Source organism: Ursus arctos, unplaced genomic scaffold (assembly GCF_023065955.2).
Source record: "Ursus arctos isolate Adak ecotype North America unplaced genomic scaffold, UrsArc2.0 scaffold_23, whole genome shotgun sequence".
Taxonomy (NCBI): domain Eukaryota; kingdom Metazoa; phylum Chordata; class Mammalia; order Carnivora; family Ursidae; genus Ursus; species Ursus arctos.
This window is the reverse complement of record NW_026622908.1, coordinates 21525040-21541013: the sequence shown is the minus strand read 5'-3', so window position 1 is coordinate 21541013 and position 15974 is coordinate 21525040. Positions and strand designations below refer to the sequence as shown.

General features: G+C 43.8%; 2 protein-coding genes across 3 annotated transcripts in view; both read right to left on the bottom strand.

Moving 5' to 3' along the window:
- The window catches only part of NAT10 (N-acetyltransferase 10), a 38977-nt gene extending 27364 nt beyond the window's left edge, over positions 1-11613 (bottom strand). For both annotated transcript variants that reach the window (XM_026512142.4, XM_044389028.3), the window contains exons 1-6: positions 9472-11613; positions 7402-7524; positions 6966-7057; positions 3429-3600; positions 2023-2145; positions 306-367 (exon numbers count right to left, since the gene is read on the bottom strand). In XM_026512142.4, coding sequence (XP_026367927.3) covers positions 306-367; positions 2023-2145; positions 3429-3600; positions 6966-7057; positions 7402-7509 — 557 coding nt within the window. In that variant the 5' untranslated portion in view covers positions 7510-7524; positions 9472-11613. The remainder of the gene's footprint in view (positions 1-305; positions 368-2022; positions 2146-3428; positions 3601-6965; positions 7058-7401; positions 7525-9471) is intronic.
- A 2368-nt stretch (positions 11614-13981) lies between these two features.
- The window catches only part of CAPRIN1 (cell cycle associated protein 1), a 37004-nt gene continuing 35011 nt past the window's right edge, over positions 13982-15974 (bottom strand). Inside the window, exon 19 of the mRNA XM_026512143.4 lies at positions 13982-15820. Within this exon, the coding sequence (XP_026367928.1) occupies positions 15756-15820 (65 nt within the window). The 3' untranslated portion in view covers positions 13982-15755. The remainder of the gene's footprint in view (positions 15821-15974) is intronic.

The following is a 15974-nucleotide window of genomic DNA, read 5'->3' as shown; positions in this document are numbered from 1 at the left end:
TTTCGACATAAAGTCCCTCTTAAAATACTAGTGTTCTGTGAAACACATTTTGGGAATCTGTGACCCAGACAAATTACCCCTTTGACAGAAGAGTAAGCTAAAAGCCAGAGAGGAGGAGGACTTGGTTCAAGCCCCAGCTCCCCACTCACTTTCACTGCCTCCAGTTGGCTTCCCAACCAGCACTGCCGTCCGCAATCTCACCGCTCTGGACCCGTGCTAACCGCCCTCAGACAAAAGCACAGCTTTCGGCTGTGCTTCCCACCACGGCTCCCCACAATTAAGGGAGAAATGTGCCTCAGACCTACCTCTCATTAAATCTTCCCACCACATCCTGATGGGCCTCAGTCCTGTATCTTGAATGCACATCCTAAAACAGACAACATCCGTGAACAAAAACATCCCAAAGTAACGCTGAGGCTCTGGGTCTAAATGCGAGGCCGTTCTAACAAGCAACCCCGGGATAAAGGAGGCGCCGGAGCAACTGCTGGAAATCCACTGCCACGTAACCTGCTGTGCTAAACGGCCCGACTGCTCTTTGCCAGAACTGGGATCATCAAACACTCAATGTAGTGTTTTCTATTATAACAAACTTCCCCTCATCTCAACTTTGACGTTTTTCCACATTTTATCCAGCATCGTAAAATGTCTTCACTCGTTCAATAAAACGTGCATACCAACTGTGTGCCAGACATGCTGGGTATACGCTGGTATTTAATGAAACATGACCTCTGTGCTCATGGAGCCTATGGTCTAGTGGTTGGAGGGAAACAAACGAGTAAAATTCTGGCAAATGCTACAAATGAAAAAAAGGATGCAGTGATAGCGAATGGCAGGGGGGTGGTTACTTACATGCGATACAGAGGGAAGGCCCTCTGAGGTGAAAGGCAGGCAGCCACATGAAAGGGGGAAGAAGGACAAACAAACTGACGTGGGTACAGGTTATTCATTCATTCACAAGCACTGAGTGATTACTAAATGCCAGGCACTCTTCCAGGATCTGGGAGTGCACCAGCGAGGAAAACAAAGTCCCTGATCTCACGAAGTTTAGAGACAAGCACAGGAAGTCAGACAGTAAACAAATAAATATGTAACTTCAGATAGTTGCCAAATGCTCTGAAGAAAAATAAAGCAGGTCACGCATTTCAAACAGGGTGTGAGGAAGACCACACTGAGGAGGTGGTGTCTGAGCAAGGACTTGAATGCAGTGAGGAAGAGGGTTACGCGGATAACCCACCGGCCACAGCAAGTGCTCGGGCCTTGAGGTGAGAGCATACTGGGCATGTCTGAGGACGCCTGAGGAAGCCAGAGGGGCCACAGTGGTAGGTGATGGGAAGAGCAGTGGTGACAGGAAGCAGCTACTAAGGTTTGAGGAAAGTCCAGGTCACTGTATAAATGCAGCTCATGAAAGCCTGAGGCCAATCCTAACACCATATACGAGCAGGGCCACGGGATGACTGAAAACCTAAGAACTAAGAACATCCACGTGGCAATACTGATAGGGTCAGAGACCAGCTCTGCATCCACTGAGACATATTCCCATTCCTAACCATGTCCTCGGCTTTGGATGGAAACTACCCCTCCCAGAGTTGAAGCTCTTGCCAAACTAGGAGTGGAACTGGCAAATGTTCCTTCATTATCCAACAGGATGAGGACTGGTGAGGACATCTGTGCGTGGTCCCTTTTTTGCAATACACAAATGAGCCACTGGCATGGCTCTCTGCAGAATACCATTCCAGAAATGGAACTACGTAACAGCCGCGTCATACCTGAATCTCACTGGTATATATGTTGCAAACACCCGAAAGCAAATGTGAAATTCAGAGATGCCCAGGCACAGTCAGGGCCACTAACATTTCTCCACAGTGACCTTCTCATTACTTATAGTCAAAAATCTCCCAGCCCAGAGCCTGTGCTGACCACTCACTGGAGCTGTGCAACAGGAATTCTTAAAAGAAAGTGACCAACAGCAAAAACGCAGCTTCATCTGACCCGCCAGAGTTCAGTTAAAAACCATACACCTACCATGGTCATCGTGTACAGCTGCTTCAGTGAATTCATGGTCCGCAGGAGGATGACCACCAACCCACCACCTTCCACTGTCTCCACAGTTCTGGCCAGCAAGTTTGGAGTTAAAGCTTCAAAATCCTGGAAGAAGAAGAACTTGGAAAGGGCTGGTCATGCAAAGAGCACCGAAGACCAGGTGATAAAGTAAAAGGACGGCTTCAGAGAACAAACCCAAGACCACAGCCCCCACCCAACTCACCAGTATGGACACATACACACACACACCCCTTCCTGACAGGCAGAGAAGCGAGCCCAGCCCTGGAGAAGAGGGGTACCTGGTTTTGTATGTCAAGTGTGTCTAATAATCTCAGACAAAATCCTATTTGGGAAGAAATCCTCCCATCTTCACTGATCCGCACTTGCATTTCACAAATCCGTCATTCAGTTTTGGATGTGTTTATAGACAGAAGCTGTCTGACAAAACTCAACTGCACCACATGGGGGAGCCACTGCCTAAGGGAGCCTTCTCCACGGCCCCTGGTAACAGAGGCGGCCTAGGAACGCTCCCTACCAATCAGCTGGGCAAGAAGAGGCAAAATGCTCTCTTCGTGTCTCCAAGGTGAGATGCAAGCCAGCAGTATGGGACAACCCACTGGAAAGTAGAAAAAAATAAAAACTTCCAATTCATGATTTTTTCCCTCATTTCTTAATTTACATTTTGTAAGGTACGCTTTATGATGTACTTACTTAATCATAGTAGTGAATGCACATAATAAACACATACCAAAATTGGGGATTTGAGCTTATACGTGTTCTTTTTCGGGGTATGTGGGGGTCATGAATGTCAGGAATCAAAAGATAAAACAGACCGCCAGAGCCCAAAACAAAGAAAAATGTGAAATTTAGTCTATTCACTTGACTGGCAGAATAAGACCAGTGAAAAAGGCACCAGGTAGTTCTCTGTGGGGGGAAAAGTAAGAGGATTTTAAGGACTACAAAGAGGGATGGAGGGTGTCCGTGGTGGTTATGCCGATCAAGCACTCTGGAGAGAAAGCCTGCGTGCACCCTGTCGGTTAAAACAGGCCCCACTGCTCACCAAAGGCTTCAGCTAGTTCCAGCAAGGATCTGGGGACAGGGGGCTGCTTGAAGCTCACAGCACTTTCTTTCTCACCTTCAGCTGCTTAGAAGCGGCTGTGATGGAGCATGTGTGTCAGCTCTGGTATCTCGAGATAAGTGTGGCTCTCAGTGGAAAAGTTTATTTTTATATGCGGTGAGTTACCAAGTTTGCTTTGGGAAGTGGCCAAGTGTTCCACTGACAACGCTCAGGGGAGGTGGTACAGGGGACTCTCTCCTGACGGTCTGCCTGTTCTTGCGGGGAGCCCTCCGTTCTCAGGCTTCAGGCACAAGCCGGGGCAGCCACCCACCTGGAGGACGCACATGCCGAAGGTGTTGCCCAGGATCTTGTGGGTTTCACTGTAGTAGCAGTAGCGAATGTTTGTGGCCGCCACGAACAGTTCGAAGGGGTCATCTTGCTTTATGTTCAATGTCCCATTCTTTATTTTTTTCTGGAGCTGTCGCATCCTTTTCTTCCGGTGACTGCAATCAACCCCCCCATACACACCCCAGGAGGGCCAGTAAACCAGCGAGGCTAAAAGTGTGGCAGCAGGGGACAGGCCAATGATCACCCACCCAGACCCTCAGAGCTAGAAGGAAACTCCGCAACTGTAGTGCTAACCCCTCCCTTTAAAGGTGAAGGAAAGAGTAGAGAGGTTGAGGATGGGCTTCGGAGGGAGCCAGGGGTAAGTCTGTGTGGGGACCCTGCTATGCTGCCCTGGTACCTTCTGTAAACACTTAACTTCAAAAGAAGGGTAACGGAAGGATCTAAACCTCACATTTGGCTAGACCAGAGTTTGAAATCAACCTTGGTGACCTCATTCCTTAGTCTCAAGCCCATGATTCCACTACGTGGTACCGTTCCCCAGAAGACCTGAGAAAGGCAGGGTGACCACAGGCAGTTTATTCATTCTGCATAAATGAATTCATCTACTTCCTTCCCCAGACTGTGGGATCAAGTCCTCAAGGGCAGCTCTGACTTAATACAGACAGAAGATATAAGGGTTGGAATGGGATCTGGATAGTTCTCAGGATGAACTTTTCTTTTGTCTTAAAAACCCTGACTATCCAACAGTCATTTAACTTTCTTCTACAGAATGAGAGAAAAACAGGAAAGCTCCAGAACTGAGGCTTATAACTGATCGAAATGTTACCACAGTTCTCTAACTGAATAGCTAGAACAAAGGCCCTCCCTCTGGGCCCATATTTCTTCATCTGTGAAAGAGGCAGTTGGGCAAGGTTACTGTCACTGTCACTTAGGGATTGTGCCTTAGCCCATGACTTATAAGCATCAGCTAATCTGGGGCTCTGTCACCTCAAGACAGGGTTGGGAGGGCTACAAGAGGCAAAGAAGAGATTCTTACAAGTGAAGTCGGAGGGGTTAAATAGGAAGGGCAAATCTGCCCCGAATACTATGAACTGCCTAATTCTGCACCTGTCTGAGTTACCAACTGCACGGCAGTAACACTCACAAGCCCCAGAAACTCACCATTCTGCTGACAGGCAAGAGAGCTTATCCTCAATCTGTATTAAAAATGCTTACCTGCCCAATTACGAAAGAATATATACAGCAAAATACCTATTATGATTTATAATGACACACAGTGACAGCTAAATGCTAACTATGCCTACGCACTGAGATTATAAATGCTCTTATTTCCACCTTTGTGATGTCTGTATTTTTCGTATTTCTTACAAGAATGCATTTATATGTTTTTTTCAAAAGCAAGACAATTTACTCAAAACCTAGTTTCTTTTAGGCAGAATCAAGTCTCTCGAAGACCAAAGGATGCTAACTAATCAAATTTAGCGTTTGGAACTAAGTACAATTAAAAAACTTAAACAATGCATTCAACTCAACAAATATTATCTGAGCACCTACCACAAACACGCCAGATCATCTGAAAATACGAAAATATAAAGATAAGCAGGTGAGGCCTCCTAACTAAATGAACTTACCACCTGGAAATAAAACAAGACCAGGGTGCAAATGAGCATCTTGCCGGGGAGGGAAAACAGAGAGTGACCAACACTGGAAGACGGAAGGGAGTGAGGAGGGTGGAGGCACCCCGAGGTGTGACTACAGGGTTTGGGGAAAGTTTGGGGAACGAGGCAGGCCCCAAAAGGTGATGCCAGAGAGGCAGACGTGGCACACTGGGCAGAGGAGGCAGCAGGACCAAGGCCGGGAGTACCCACCACACAGAGCAGCCAGAGCTGAAATTCCGGTTCAGAGTCAATGCCAGAGACAAACACATTTGGGAATAGAGCACAGAGGAGAGGCTCAAGGACAGAAAAGCACACGCAAGCTAGGCAGAGGGCAGGAAATAAGATCAAGAAAAAGAGCACTGCTCAGGAAGGCAGTCTGAGAAAGCATCATAGAGGCCAAGGTAGGAGTGTACTTTTTTTTTTTTTTTTAGATTTTATTTATTTATTTGACAGAGATAGAGACAGTCAGCAAGAGAGGGAACACAAGCAGGGGGAGTGGGAGAGGAAGAAGCAGGCTCATAGCCGAGGAGCCTGATGTGGGGCTCGATCCCATAACGCCGGGATCACGCCCTGAGCCAAAGGCAGATGCTTAACCACTGTGCCACCCAGGCGCCCCAGGAGTGCACTTCTGACATATCACAAAGTGGGTTATCTGCCGAGGAACAGGACTCGACACTCCAAACTCCTCCATACACAAAATTATGGGCGGAACTACCAGGTCTCCACTAGATGGACTGACCCCACCTCCTCAGGCCCAAGGATGAGCATCTCTCCACAGGAATTTGGGGAGAAAGACTGATGTCCAACATTGCTGGACCTCAACAGCTACTTCTGCCATGGGGACAAAAGAACACAGAAAGCGGAGCTGTGGTGGGGAAGAACAGAGCCAACGATAAGAGCTGAGACTAAGAACGGGGAGCATTAGCACTCCGGCTCTGTATCAGCCGAGGCAGCGCTGAAATCTCATCCACGTAAGTATCTCCTATACTTCAAGAAACTCCCTTTGGGCCTAAGTGTGTTTGTGGCTAAGGTCTGCTATTTACAACTAGATATCTTGACCACCGCAGCTTCAAAAAATAAAAGGAGGGCCAACTGTCAAACACAACAGTGAACCAACCGGTGGAGAAAGAGCTCTGAGAGGAGGGAGAACAGCTGCTGCGTGAGATGTCGGGCTGTCAGTGACTTCCCAGAGCACAATCTGGTCACAACGATCGAAGCAAAAGCCAGTTATCAAAGAGAGTGGCTAGAATCACACAAGGCTTATGTTTCACGGCAATAAACGTGAGAGAAAATGAGAGCCTGAGAGATAAAACTGGATAGGCAGCTAATCTTTTTTTTTTTTTTTTTTTTTTTGAGACTGGAGAGCCGAGCACATTTACAGGAAAAAGGAGCAAGTTTCAAAGGGGATTGCAGTGGCTGGCAGAGGAAAGAGGGTGCAGGTCCTGAAAGAAGTGAGAGAAGAGATCCAGCGTAGATAAAGGGTTTGCAGTGGACATGGGATGAGGCACACTCTCCTCAGAAACAAAAGGCAAAAAAAGAAACTGAAAATGCAGAGTAAATATGAGATGGGAAAAGGCAACTGAAGGAACTTGCATTAGATAGGCTTGATCAGCTAGAAAAGTAAAAGGAAAAATCACAGGCAGAAAGCAAGGAACTGGGCTGGGGACTTCTACAGAGCATGGAACGGATGTGAAAGTTATCGTCAGGAATGAAGAAAGGACATCAGCACTATCATTTTCTCTCTCTGGAAGTGTCCTCAGAGGTAGCACCTCCCTAATGATCCCTGAAAAACTAGGTCAGGGAATCACTGGCTGGTACTGAAGTAAGGGGCAGGAACTGTAAGTGGTAAGGGCCAAACTTACCTGCTAAACCCCAGCTCTTTCTTGTAACACCACAGCACTGAAGGCCGAGCCTTCACGGTTGCTTTGGACAACATGTGATGAAGTATGACCACCTGCCAAAGGAAGAAGTCACAGAATCTCAGGGCCCAAAGAGACCTCAGAGACTGCCAGGCCCAAGACCTGACTTGACAGATCCGGAAAGTTAACCGAAGGCCAGGACAGGGAAGTGCCCCAGGTCACAAAGCCAGTAGGGCCTAGGCAGGGGCTAGAAGCCCGGTCACACACACTTAACCTCATGCTCAGTCCCTGCTGAGGTTCTCACTAGGCATTTTACTCAAAGAAGACCAGTCAAAGGGACCTTAAGGTTACTATGTGCTGAAACCTCAGAGGCCCAATAACAAGTTGACTCTGTGGAATAAGATACAAAGTCAGTCAGGAAGTGATGACCAGGTCTTACCTGATCCTTTCCCCGGTCTCCGACTACAACAAACAAAGACCTTTGCCGTTCAGCGACTCCATTTTCAATGAGAATCCGGATTCGGTTATCTACTTTCTTCCGATGCATGGTGAAAGATTACCCCTGAAACAGAGAGAAAGGAAACACAACTGGACATGAACACCAGATTCTAGGTGAGGAACATTAGCTGGAGGCCTCCTGTGGGGCCCGGGGCTGTGAGAGGCGCATTTGTAAGAAACATTTTACTTAACCCTCCAACTGCTCCCTAGGGAACATGTCCGTTTCATTTTTAAAATTAGGAAACCGAGCCTTGGGAGGTGAAGAATATATTTCCTCAGCAGGAAAGTCAGAAGAGAAGCTGTAATTCACACTCCTATCAAAGAGGTTTTTTTCAAAACTGAAAACAATTTTCCAAAAAACAGAATGATTAAAACATATGATGGCATATTTATAGAATAAGGCAGTTTTCAAGAAAACTTTTTCAAAATAACTTTCAGAAATTATCTAAGGATATGAATGTAGATACTTATGAGAAGATAGACATCACGGGATAAAGCACGATACCTTTTTTTTCTTTTAATGCATGTACATAACATACATGGGAAACAAACCTGGAAGAAAACACCAAAATGTAATAATTTCTGAATAGTGAGATTGCAGATGGTTCTTATTTTGTTTTTTTGTTATTTGGTATTCTGTTTTTTTTTTAAATTCATATGCATTACTAATAAAGTCAGGAAAAGGAAATCAATGAATATTACTGCGATGAAATGTGTCCCAATTGTCTCCTCGAGGGAGGGAAAACCATACTGAAGCCTGTACAGACCGTAAAAGTTACTGTGACTATATATGATACAATATTGCATCACTACCAGAATAAATACACCAAAGAAACATCAGGACTATCAATTATATTACTACAACATAAGACTAAGAATGACAGGTTACCTAGAAAGTCCAGGGCCTCCTGCATTCTAAACATGAAGTTCATTAATTGCCTTAACTGTGCGGTAACCATGCTTCTAATCTCCAATCCAAATATGGATTTTAGCAGTTCTATCTTAATATCAAACATTTTGTTAAAATAAATGGTTCCTTTTTCATAAGGAAAGAAGCAAGTATAAAGAATTCAAGTATCTCAAGGAAGAAAAGTAACAGAGATAGGATTCACACTCAAGTCTGCCTGACTCCAAAGCCTAAGCTCTTTACAGCTCACCAATCTGCCCAGCTTGTCGGTTGATTGCTGCCACAAACCAACCACACACTGATCAATCAATAACTAATTATTAGAGACCGTGTTTTGCCCTAGTTACTGTGGGAGCCCCAGAAGCAATACCAGATAAAGCCCCTGACTTCAAGTTTTCATTCTCCTTGGAGAAAATATTCAAGTGAAACAGATAAGGGGCGATCTGTCTGAAGACAGACAATTAGATATAAAAATAATAGTACAGCCAGTGGGCTGAATGAAGGTCTGAGATTACTCTGGGCTGGAGGTGCCACGGAAGACTTGATAAACAGGGACCTGAGAGAAAAGAAAGAGGACTTTTCTTCATTCACTCATCTACTGGTCTAACAAAACAGCATCTATGTGCCAGTCACCATTCTAGGGGCATTAACAAAACAAAGTCCTGGATGTGACTGCTGAACAAAGACTATAAAAGGAGGAGCTGAGGCAAACAGTTCAAAGCGTGGGAAGATTTGGACTTGGTTTAATGCCCAGCCCCTCAGTTTAATGCCCAGCGCGTCAATACCAAGAACTGTGGGTAAGCTCCGCGGAAAGCCAAAGTGTTGTCACCCACCCCCTCACTCCAACCCCTAACAAGAGGTCCCCAGAAGGTGGAGATCGAGCCACGCAACCCCCCGAGAGCGCTCGAGAAGCACGCCGAGGGTGGCCGCTAATCGGGGAATTAAAATCTATCACCTAGGAGCGCCCGTGCGGGAAGGCAGTCGAAGAGGGCCGGGCATCGGCATAGATGCAGAGACTTCATCCTCAAGCCGGTCACCTCTGGGCCCAAGAAACACATGAACACCGACCTCGACACCCACCCCAAGCCATCCCGTGTTGGGTACCTGCGCCCCGAGCCCAGCGGATCCCAGCCAGCAGCCAAGCGGAAGCACGTGGGGGAACCGAACTACTCCAGCAGCCAGGAGGGAGCGGCGGGCTGCCCCTAGCGGATGCCTGACCGCGCGCTCTCAGAGTTGGCCTCACTCCGTGACGCGCGTCCCGCTCAGGCCCTAGAAAGAGGCGTGTACGCAAGCGCACTAACGGCACGGCGTAACGCGCGTGCGGGGACCTTCCTCAACCAGGTCTCCGTGTGATGACGTCACAGGCCGGGGAGGCGGAGCTGCAGCCTAAATACCTGGCGCGGCCTTGGGATTCAGCCTCTGCTCGCGGTAGCTATGGTGCCGGTTGCGATTTGCCTCACATTCGATTCAAAATACCCTGGCTTCCGAGGGCAAAATAAGCATACAGGTGTCCGCCCCCCAGTTCCTGACACTGTGCTGGGGCGAGCCCGGGTTCCCAGATGGGTCCGAGGCAGCACATGTAAGTGGTCCAGGGTTGTGTTAGCTTAGTTTAACGAGACTCCAGGGATCCGTGCGTAATTTTACGGATTCTTTTATTAAATAACTTCCCACTTTAATGTGACAAAATGAGAAAACTCGACCAGCAGACCTATTTGATTCATCTCACTTGACCCTCCACACCTGCAGAAATCCTGTAGACCTGTCGAGAATTCAGTATGGTTTCTACCCACCAGTATGGGTACTTTGTAAGCTCCCTATAGGCCTTATCTGGCCATCAGATGACGGCGCTCTTCTGAAATACCAGCTCTGAGGCTCTGCTCTTGCAAAATTACTTGACCTCCTTTCTTCCTCCACCCCCCCACCCCCACCAGCTCCCAGGCGAAATTCGCCCATGCACAAGAACCACATATATTCTTATACATTCTTGTCTTTGGGCCAGATCGTTGACCCTCAAGTAAACAAATCCCAGTTGCTTGCTTGTCATTTTTCGGACACCTCAAATTCAAAATGTCTGATGCCGAACTTATCTTCCCTTCCCCACTGAACTCCTTCCCCAAATCAAGAAAATTCCAATTCTAATGTAATCAGCACCACCCATGTAGTCCAATATCCACCATTTTCTAATTCACTCAACAAAAATGTCAACATGCCAGACACAACAGATAAAGTGACCAAAATGTTCCTGTCACTCATGAAGTTTGCATAATTCTAAGTTTTAAGTGCTATTAAGAAAAAACTATTCAGTAAGTAGATAGTGACAAAGGATATGTTTTAGTGACGGCCATGGAAGGCCTGAGGTAATAATACTGGAGCAAATACCCGAATTTAGAAAGAATGAGCATTAAGAATACTTGAGTGAAAAGCCTTCCCACAATGAAGATATAACATATAGATTTCTAGATGGGAAAAATGTTGGCAAGGTGGCAAAGTAGCCAATGTAGCCAGACTACAATGAGCAAGAACAAAATGGCAGGAAATTAGGCCAAATAATGAACGCACATGGGCCAAACTTCAGAATTCCCGGTGTGATGGGAAAACCAGTGGAGTTTGGGCAATTGGGAAGTGACAAAATCTGACTTGCCCTTAGAAAAGGCTTTCTTGGCTGCTGTGCAAAAATCGCTGCAGAAGGACAGGAGTAGCAGCAGCCAGCCATCGTAAGCTACGGTAGTTACCTGCTCTAAGCCAGCGTAGTGGTGGTTAGAAGTGCGAGATGACTCACAACATATTTTCAAGGTAGAACCATGCAGGTTGCTTAAGGACTAGATACAGCATATGAAAGGGGGAAAAAAATGACAGCCGAAGTATTTGCCCTAAGCAAATGGATGAATGCAGGTTAAGAGATTAATTTGGAACACTCAAGACATTCAAATCGAGATACTGACTAGGACTGGAGTTTTGGGGAGTCTGAGACCTAGGAGTATTTAGGAGTGACTGAGAGAGTGACTGTATTCAAAGTCCTGGAATTAGATGAGATAACCTAGGGAAGACTGTAGCTAGAGATCAACGTCTCACAACTGAAGCGTGGATTACCCAGCAAAGGATACTGATTACTGAGTGGCCAGTGAGACAGGAAACACACAGAATCCGCCCTCCACTTTGTTGTAATTCATTTCTCACATGGGCTACTCCATTAAACATGTCTTGCCCCATACATCTTGTTCTCAACACTGCACTGTGTATTCTTTACATGGCAATTTTATTAGGTGACCATCCTTTAACCCACCCCTGTCCCCATACACACACAGTTTAGAAACCCTTTATAGTTTCCAACTGTTAGATAAAACATAACATGGAACATAACTATGAAGCTATCTATATACCCTTTACCTGTTTCTTCAGCCACTAACTACTAAAACCCATACTCCTTCCACTTGAGCAGATAGCCTTCTCAGTCACTGGGAGATTGTACCTTTGGACATGCCCTTCTCTCCACTTCTCTGCCTAATTACTCCTCATCCGTCAAGTCTTAGTTCAATTATCCCTTTCACCAAAGTCTTTCCTGATCATTTTGACTAGGTCATAACTCAGACACGGCCTTTATGTCTGTCATCAACCATGTTGCTCCATCATGGCATTTGCTACATTTTTGTCACCACTCATTACCTTTGACTAGACTGTTCAGTGAAAGCAGGAACCACAGTGATTTTGTCACCACTGAATGCTTACTGCTTGCCATGATGCTTGGGAAAGGACACCCAGATCTGCCAAATGAAGCCTTAGTTCAATGGCCTAATACAGTGTCTCCCAAATATAAACACAGTATTTAAAACTAGTATTTACAAATAAAAATACAACACTAAGAACTGCCTTTACTAGATCAAGTGGTCTTGAACTGCCTACACTCAATGAGCCAGTCTTCTGCATGAGACTGGATTAGGCCTTGCAAAAGCTGTTAAATTAAGGTATTAAGATCCTGGCTGAAAGAAGGTGGTAGTCTAGTCTCCACAGAAGACAAGGCTACCAGAGAGATTTCTTCAAAGCTTTTTCCTTCTCTCCTCTCACAAGTAAGCACTTCAGAGCTTTGCTGGATAGTATACACAACTAATGCAGACTTCACTCAAGGACAGTAAGGAATCAGATTTTAATATTTAATCTAATGTAATTTAGGACATTCACTAGTCTTTTCCAGTGTTTTTATAGATCTCAGAATGGGAAAAGGTAAAGAGATAAGCCTTAACAATTTACATTCATTTTCCTGATAGTTTCCCTCCCCAATGACGCTACAGAAGGGATAAGCTCAAGGGCAATACTGATTCTTTGAATATAATTTATAGCCAGTAAAATTAAAAGTGTTTAGTAAGAACTCAAGTAGGAAGAGAGTTCGGGAACTTAAAGATGAAATGAAGAAGGGTCTGAACTCCATGCTTACCTCTATCTCATTCCCCTAATTAGGTATATTACCAGAAATATAATGAACAGTACAAATTTCCTAAGACACTTAGGAGGGTGACTACTCAACTGCCTTCTACATTTTATGAACTGGTTGTCAACAGAGCACTTCAGTTACTGAGGCTTCTGAGAATAAACACAAATTCTCATGCCTCCTGTAAGTGGAAGTCTCCCACATAACAGAGATGCTTATATAGGAGACAAAAGAACTGTAGAAGCTAACTGATTAAAAATGTTTAAAGGATATATGTTTTAATATCAAGATACAGTGATTGCAAAAACTCTTCCATATTCTTTAGGGATATTAGGATCTAGAAATAAAACTGGTCTAACCAAGGTCATCAATGACATTCTACCTTAAAGCTTTAAAATAGAAGTCTCATTATCCACATGAGATGACATATTGTGCATTTAAAAAGTACCTTATATGTGGAGTCTTACTATACCAAGAAGCTACAGTGACACATGTTGACAGTCATTTCCTTGCAACTCTGCTAAAATAAGCATTTGACCAAACAAAAGGCCTTCTTCAGGTAGGACAAGTATTCACATATTATACAGGACACTTAGTACCAAGACGCAGATCATAACGGGACTTCTTTTTAAAAGGTTCTCTGCCTCATAATGAGGCACTCCTTTAAAAAATATAGTCTGAATTGAGACATAAAAACTTAACATTTAGACTGTGATAGAATGCCAAAAAAAAAAAATTATAATATTTCCAAAAGAACAAATGATTCTTTTAAAAACATACATAGAAATAATAAAACTACTAACACCTTACACATTCACAACATCTACACTAATGCATAGTTTGAAACCTAGAAAGCATTTCTCCCCCATCCCATCTCTGAACTGATTCATAGAGGAGATCACTGTATAAAGAACTTATTTACTTCAATTTTAAATGTCATGAAATTATTTTCTACACAGATAGCAAATTTAGTTTTATATATAGGATTGTAAGCATACACATCTAGGGATTACCCAGTAAACCACGAATATTTTATCTATTCCCCATAAAATACAGCTAACATATGGTTGTGGTACATCCCAGGCAGATGTCATTTAAAGCACACAACGGGAGGTGCTAGCAAAAGAAATACTCATTTGCAAAAGTAAACAGATAACCCTTCCAATATGATGTACCACAACCACACATGAGAAAAGTCAAGAACTTGTTTTATTTTAAAATAAACATTGAAGATACCCCCCCTTCCCCACCACCCTACAAAAAACTTTTGAATGTGGAATGTTCAACAACCTATGCATTTTAGTAGGTTACAAAACCAGCAAAAACTCCAGTTGTCTAATAATGAATGTTTGAGAATAGTTTTGTGTCTTGTTTTTTGTTTTTCTTTAGTACTGAGCACCTACTGGAAAAATTCCATAGCTAAAGGCTAATAAAACAAAATTCAATTTCTGCACAGAAAATACCATTCACTTAGTATTAGTAGCCTTTGCTGAATAGATGGGATTAATTCTCCATGAAGTCAAAGTGGGATATGACAAGCAGCATTAAGTTCATAGGCACACAGAACTAGTGCTCAAACTGCTAGCGCAAATTCCAACAGTACATGAATTACTAACTGTCATCTCCATCCAATGTGTGACTCTCCCTATGCATCTAAGTGAAGGAATCGCCACTTTGAATATAAATGCCTCCATGAGAAAAAGATAATTCAATTAGGGTTAGACAAAAAGATAAATGCAACTACTACAGAAATAGCTGCTGGAGATAACCATAAAATTTGAAACACTAACAATGCATGGGGTGAACCACATAAGCTGCTAGCTGTTGAACACCAGTGTTTCAAGATACAACTTTTATAAACATGTTTTATTTGTTTTGCTTATACCATCAGAACTGAAACTACTGTCTGTCATTTCCCTAAAGTAGGGAAATCAATCTAAAACACATACTGGTGCTTTGCAAAAGATAGCAATTTAAAAGGGTGGTAGCAGCAGGCATTTGATATTTTTCTTTTAAAAACCCTCAGGCTGCAGGAAAAACATGTGACCAAGAGTGTTATGATTATCCATTAGATATTTTCATCAGTACCTGTACCAATTTAGGTGACAATACAGCAAGACCCGAGGATTAGTGACAGACAATGTACATTATAAGGAATGATCTATATACCAATCCTTACAAAAGTCATTGTCGAAGAAACTGTTAAGTGTTCAAAAAGGTATCTAAATACTTCACATTAAGTACAGAAGCGGCCATCCAGATTACATCCCATATTTGTTGCATATTTTTCAAAAAGTGCCAATCAAAGCCTAATTTTGCATTTTGGCTTTGTCTTATACAGTATCAGCTGTTAAAAAGCAATTTACATGTATTTTTAACCACAGTCATTTGGCCAGAGGATGAATGAATAGTGCTGTGTCAAAGCTGGGAGCCAGCCTTTTATATTAAGGGCCCATGCATAATGTGGTATGCATCTAAACGTTCAGTGCTCCAATTTAACTGGAAAAGCTGTGAAATGCAGTTGTTCTGCCAAACCACACTCCACTCCTTCTCGAAGGGAAATATTTTAGTTTTGTCAATTACCACTGAATAATTCTAAGGCTGATTTGTAGATTTTATCTGAAAAGTCAATCTTGCTTTTTCCAAGCCACTTCAAATAACTACGGAGATATCACCCTGTAAAGTGTATTATGTTTTACTCCTAAGCAAGGGTGAGGAATCTGAGTATCATGTGCAAGGCTCAAGATGACGCTTAGGACAGAACATGCAGAATAAAAATAGTTTCCTTCCATATCCAGGTAATATAAAGCTGACAATTGTAGTCCTGTCTTTATGGGATGAAAACAGTCCCTTTACAATAAGTTTCCTGAAAGGGAGAACAAATAGATAATAACTCTTCTGGTAACATATTATGGTACACTGGCCAGTGTGTTTTTGGCGTTTAAACATAATCCTGTGAATCAGATTAATTCACTTGCTGAGTGTTCATTTGCGGCATCCCTCTGTTGGGTCTTGGGGGCCCTCCACGACCTAGAAGACAAAAATGGCATTTGGTTTTTCTTTCAAATATTATTTGCTTTGCCTTCAAGCAGATTTTCATCTGAAGTCAAGAAGCATGTGGGCAGCTTGTCACCACATTATTAGGTTTAAGAGGTCAATTCTTCAGTGTTCACCTGTCCTGGAA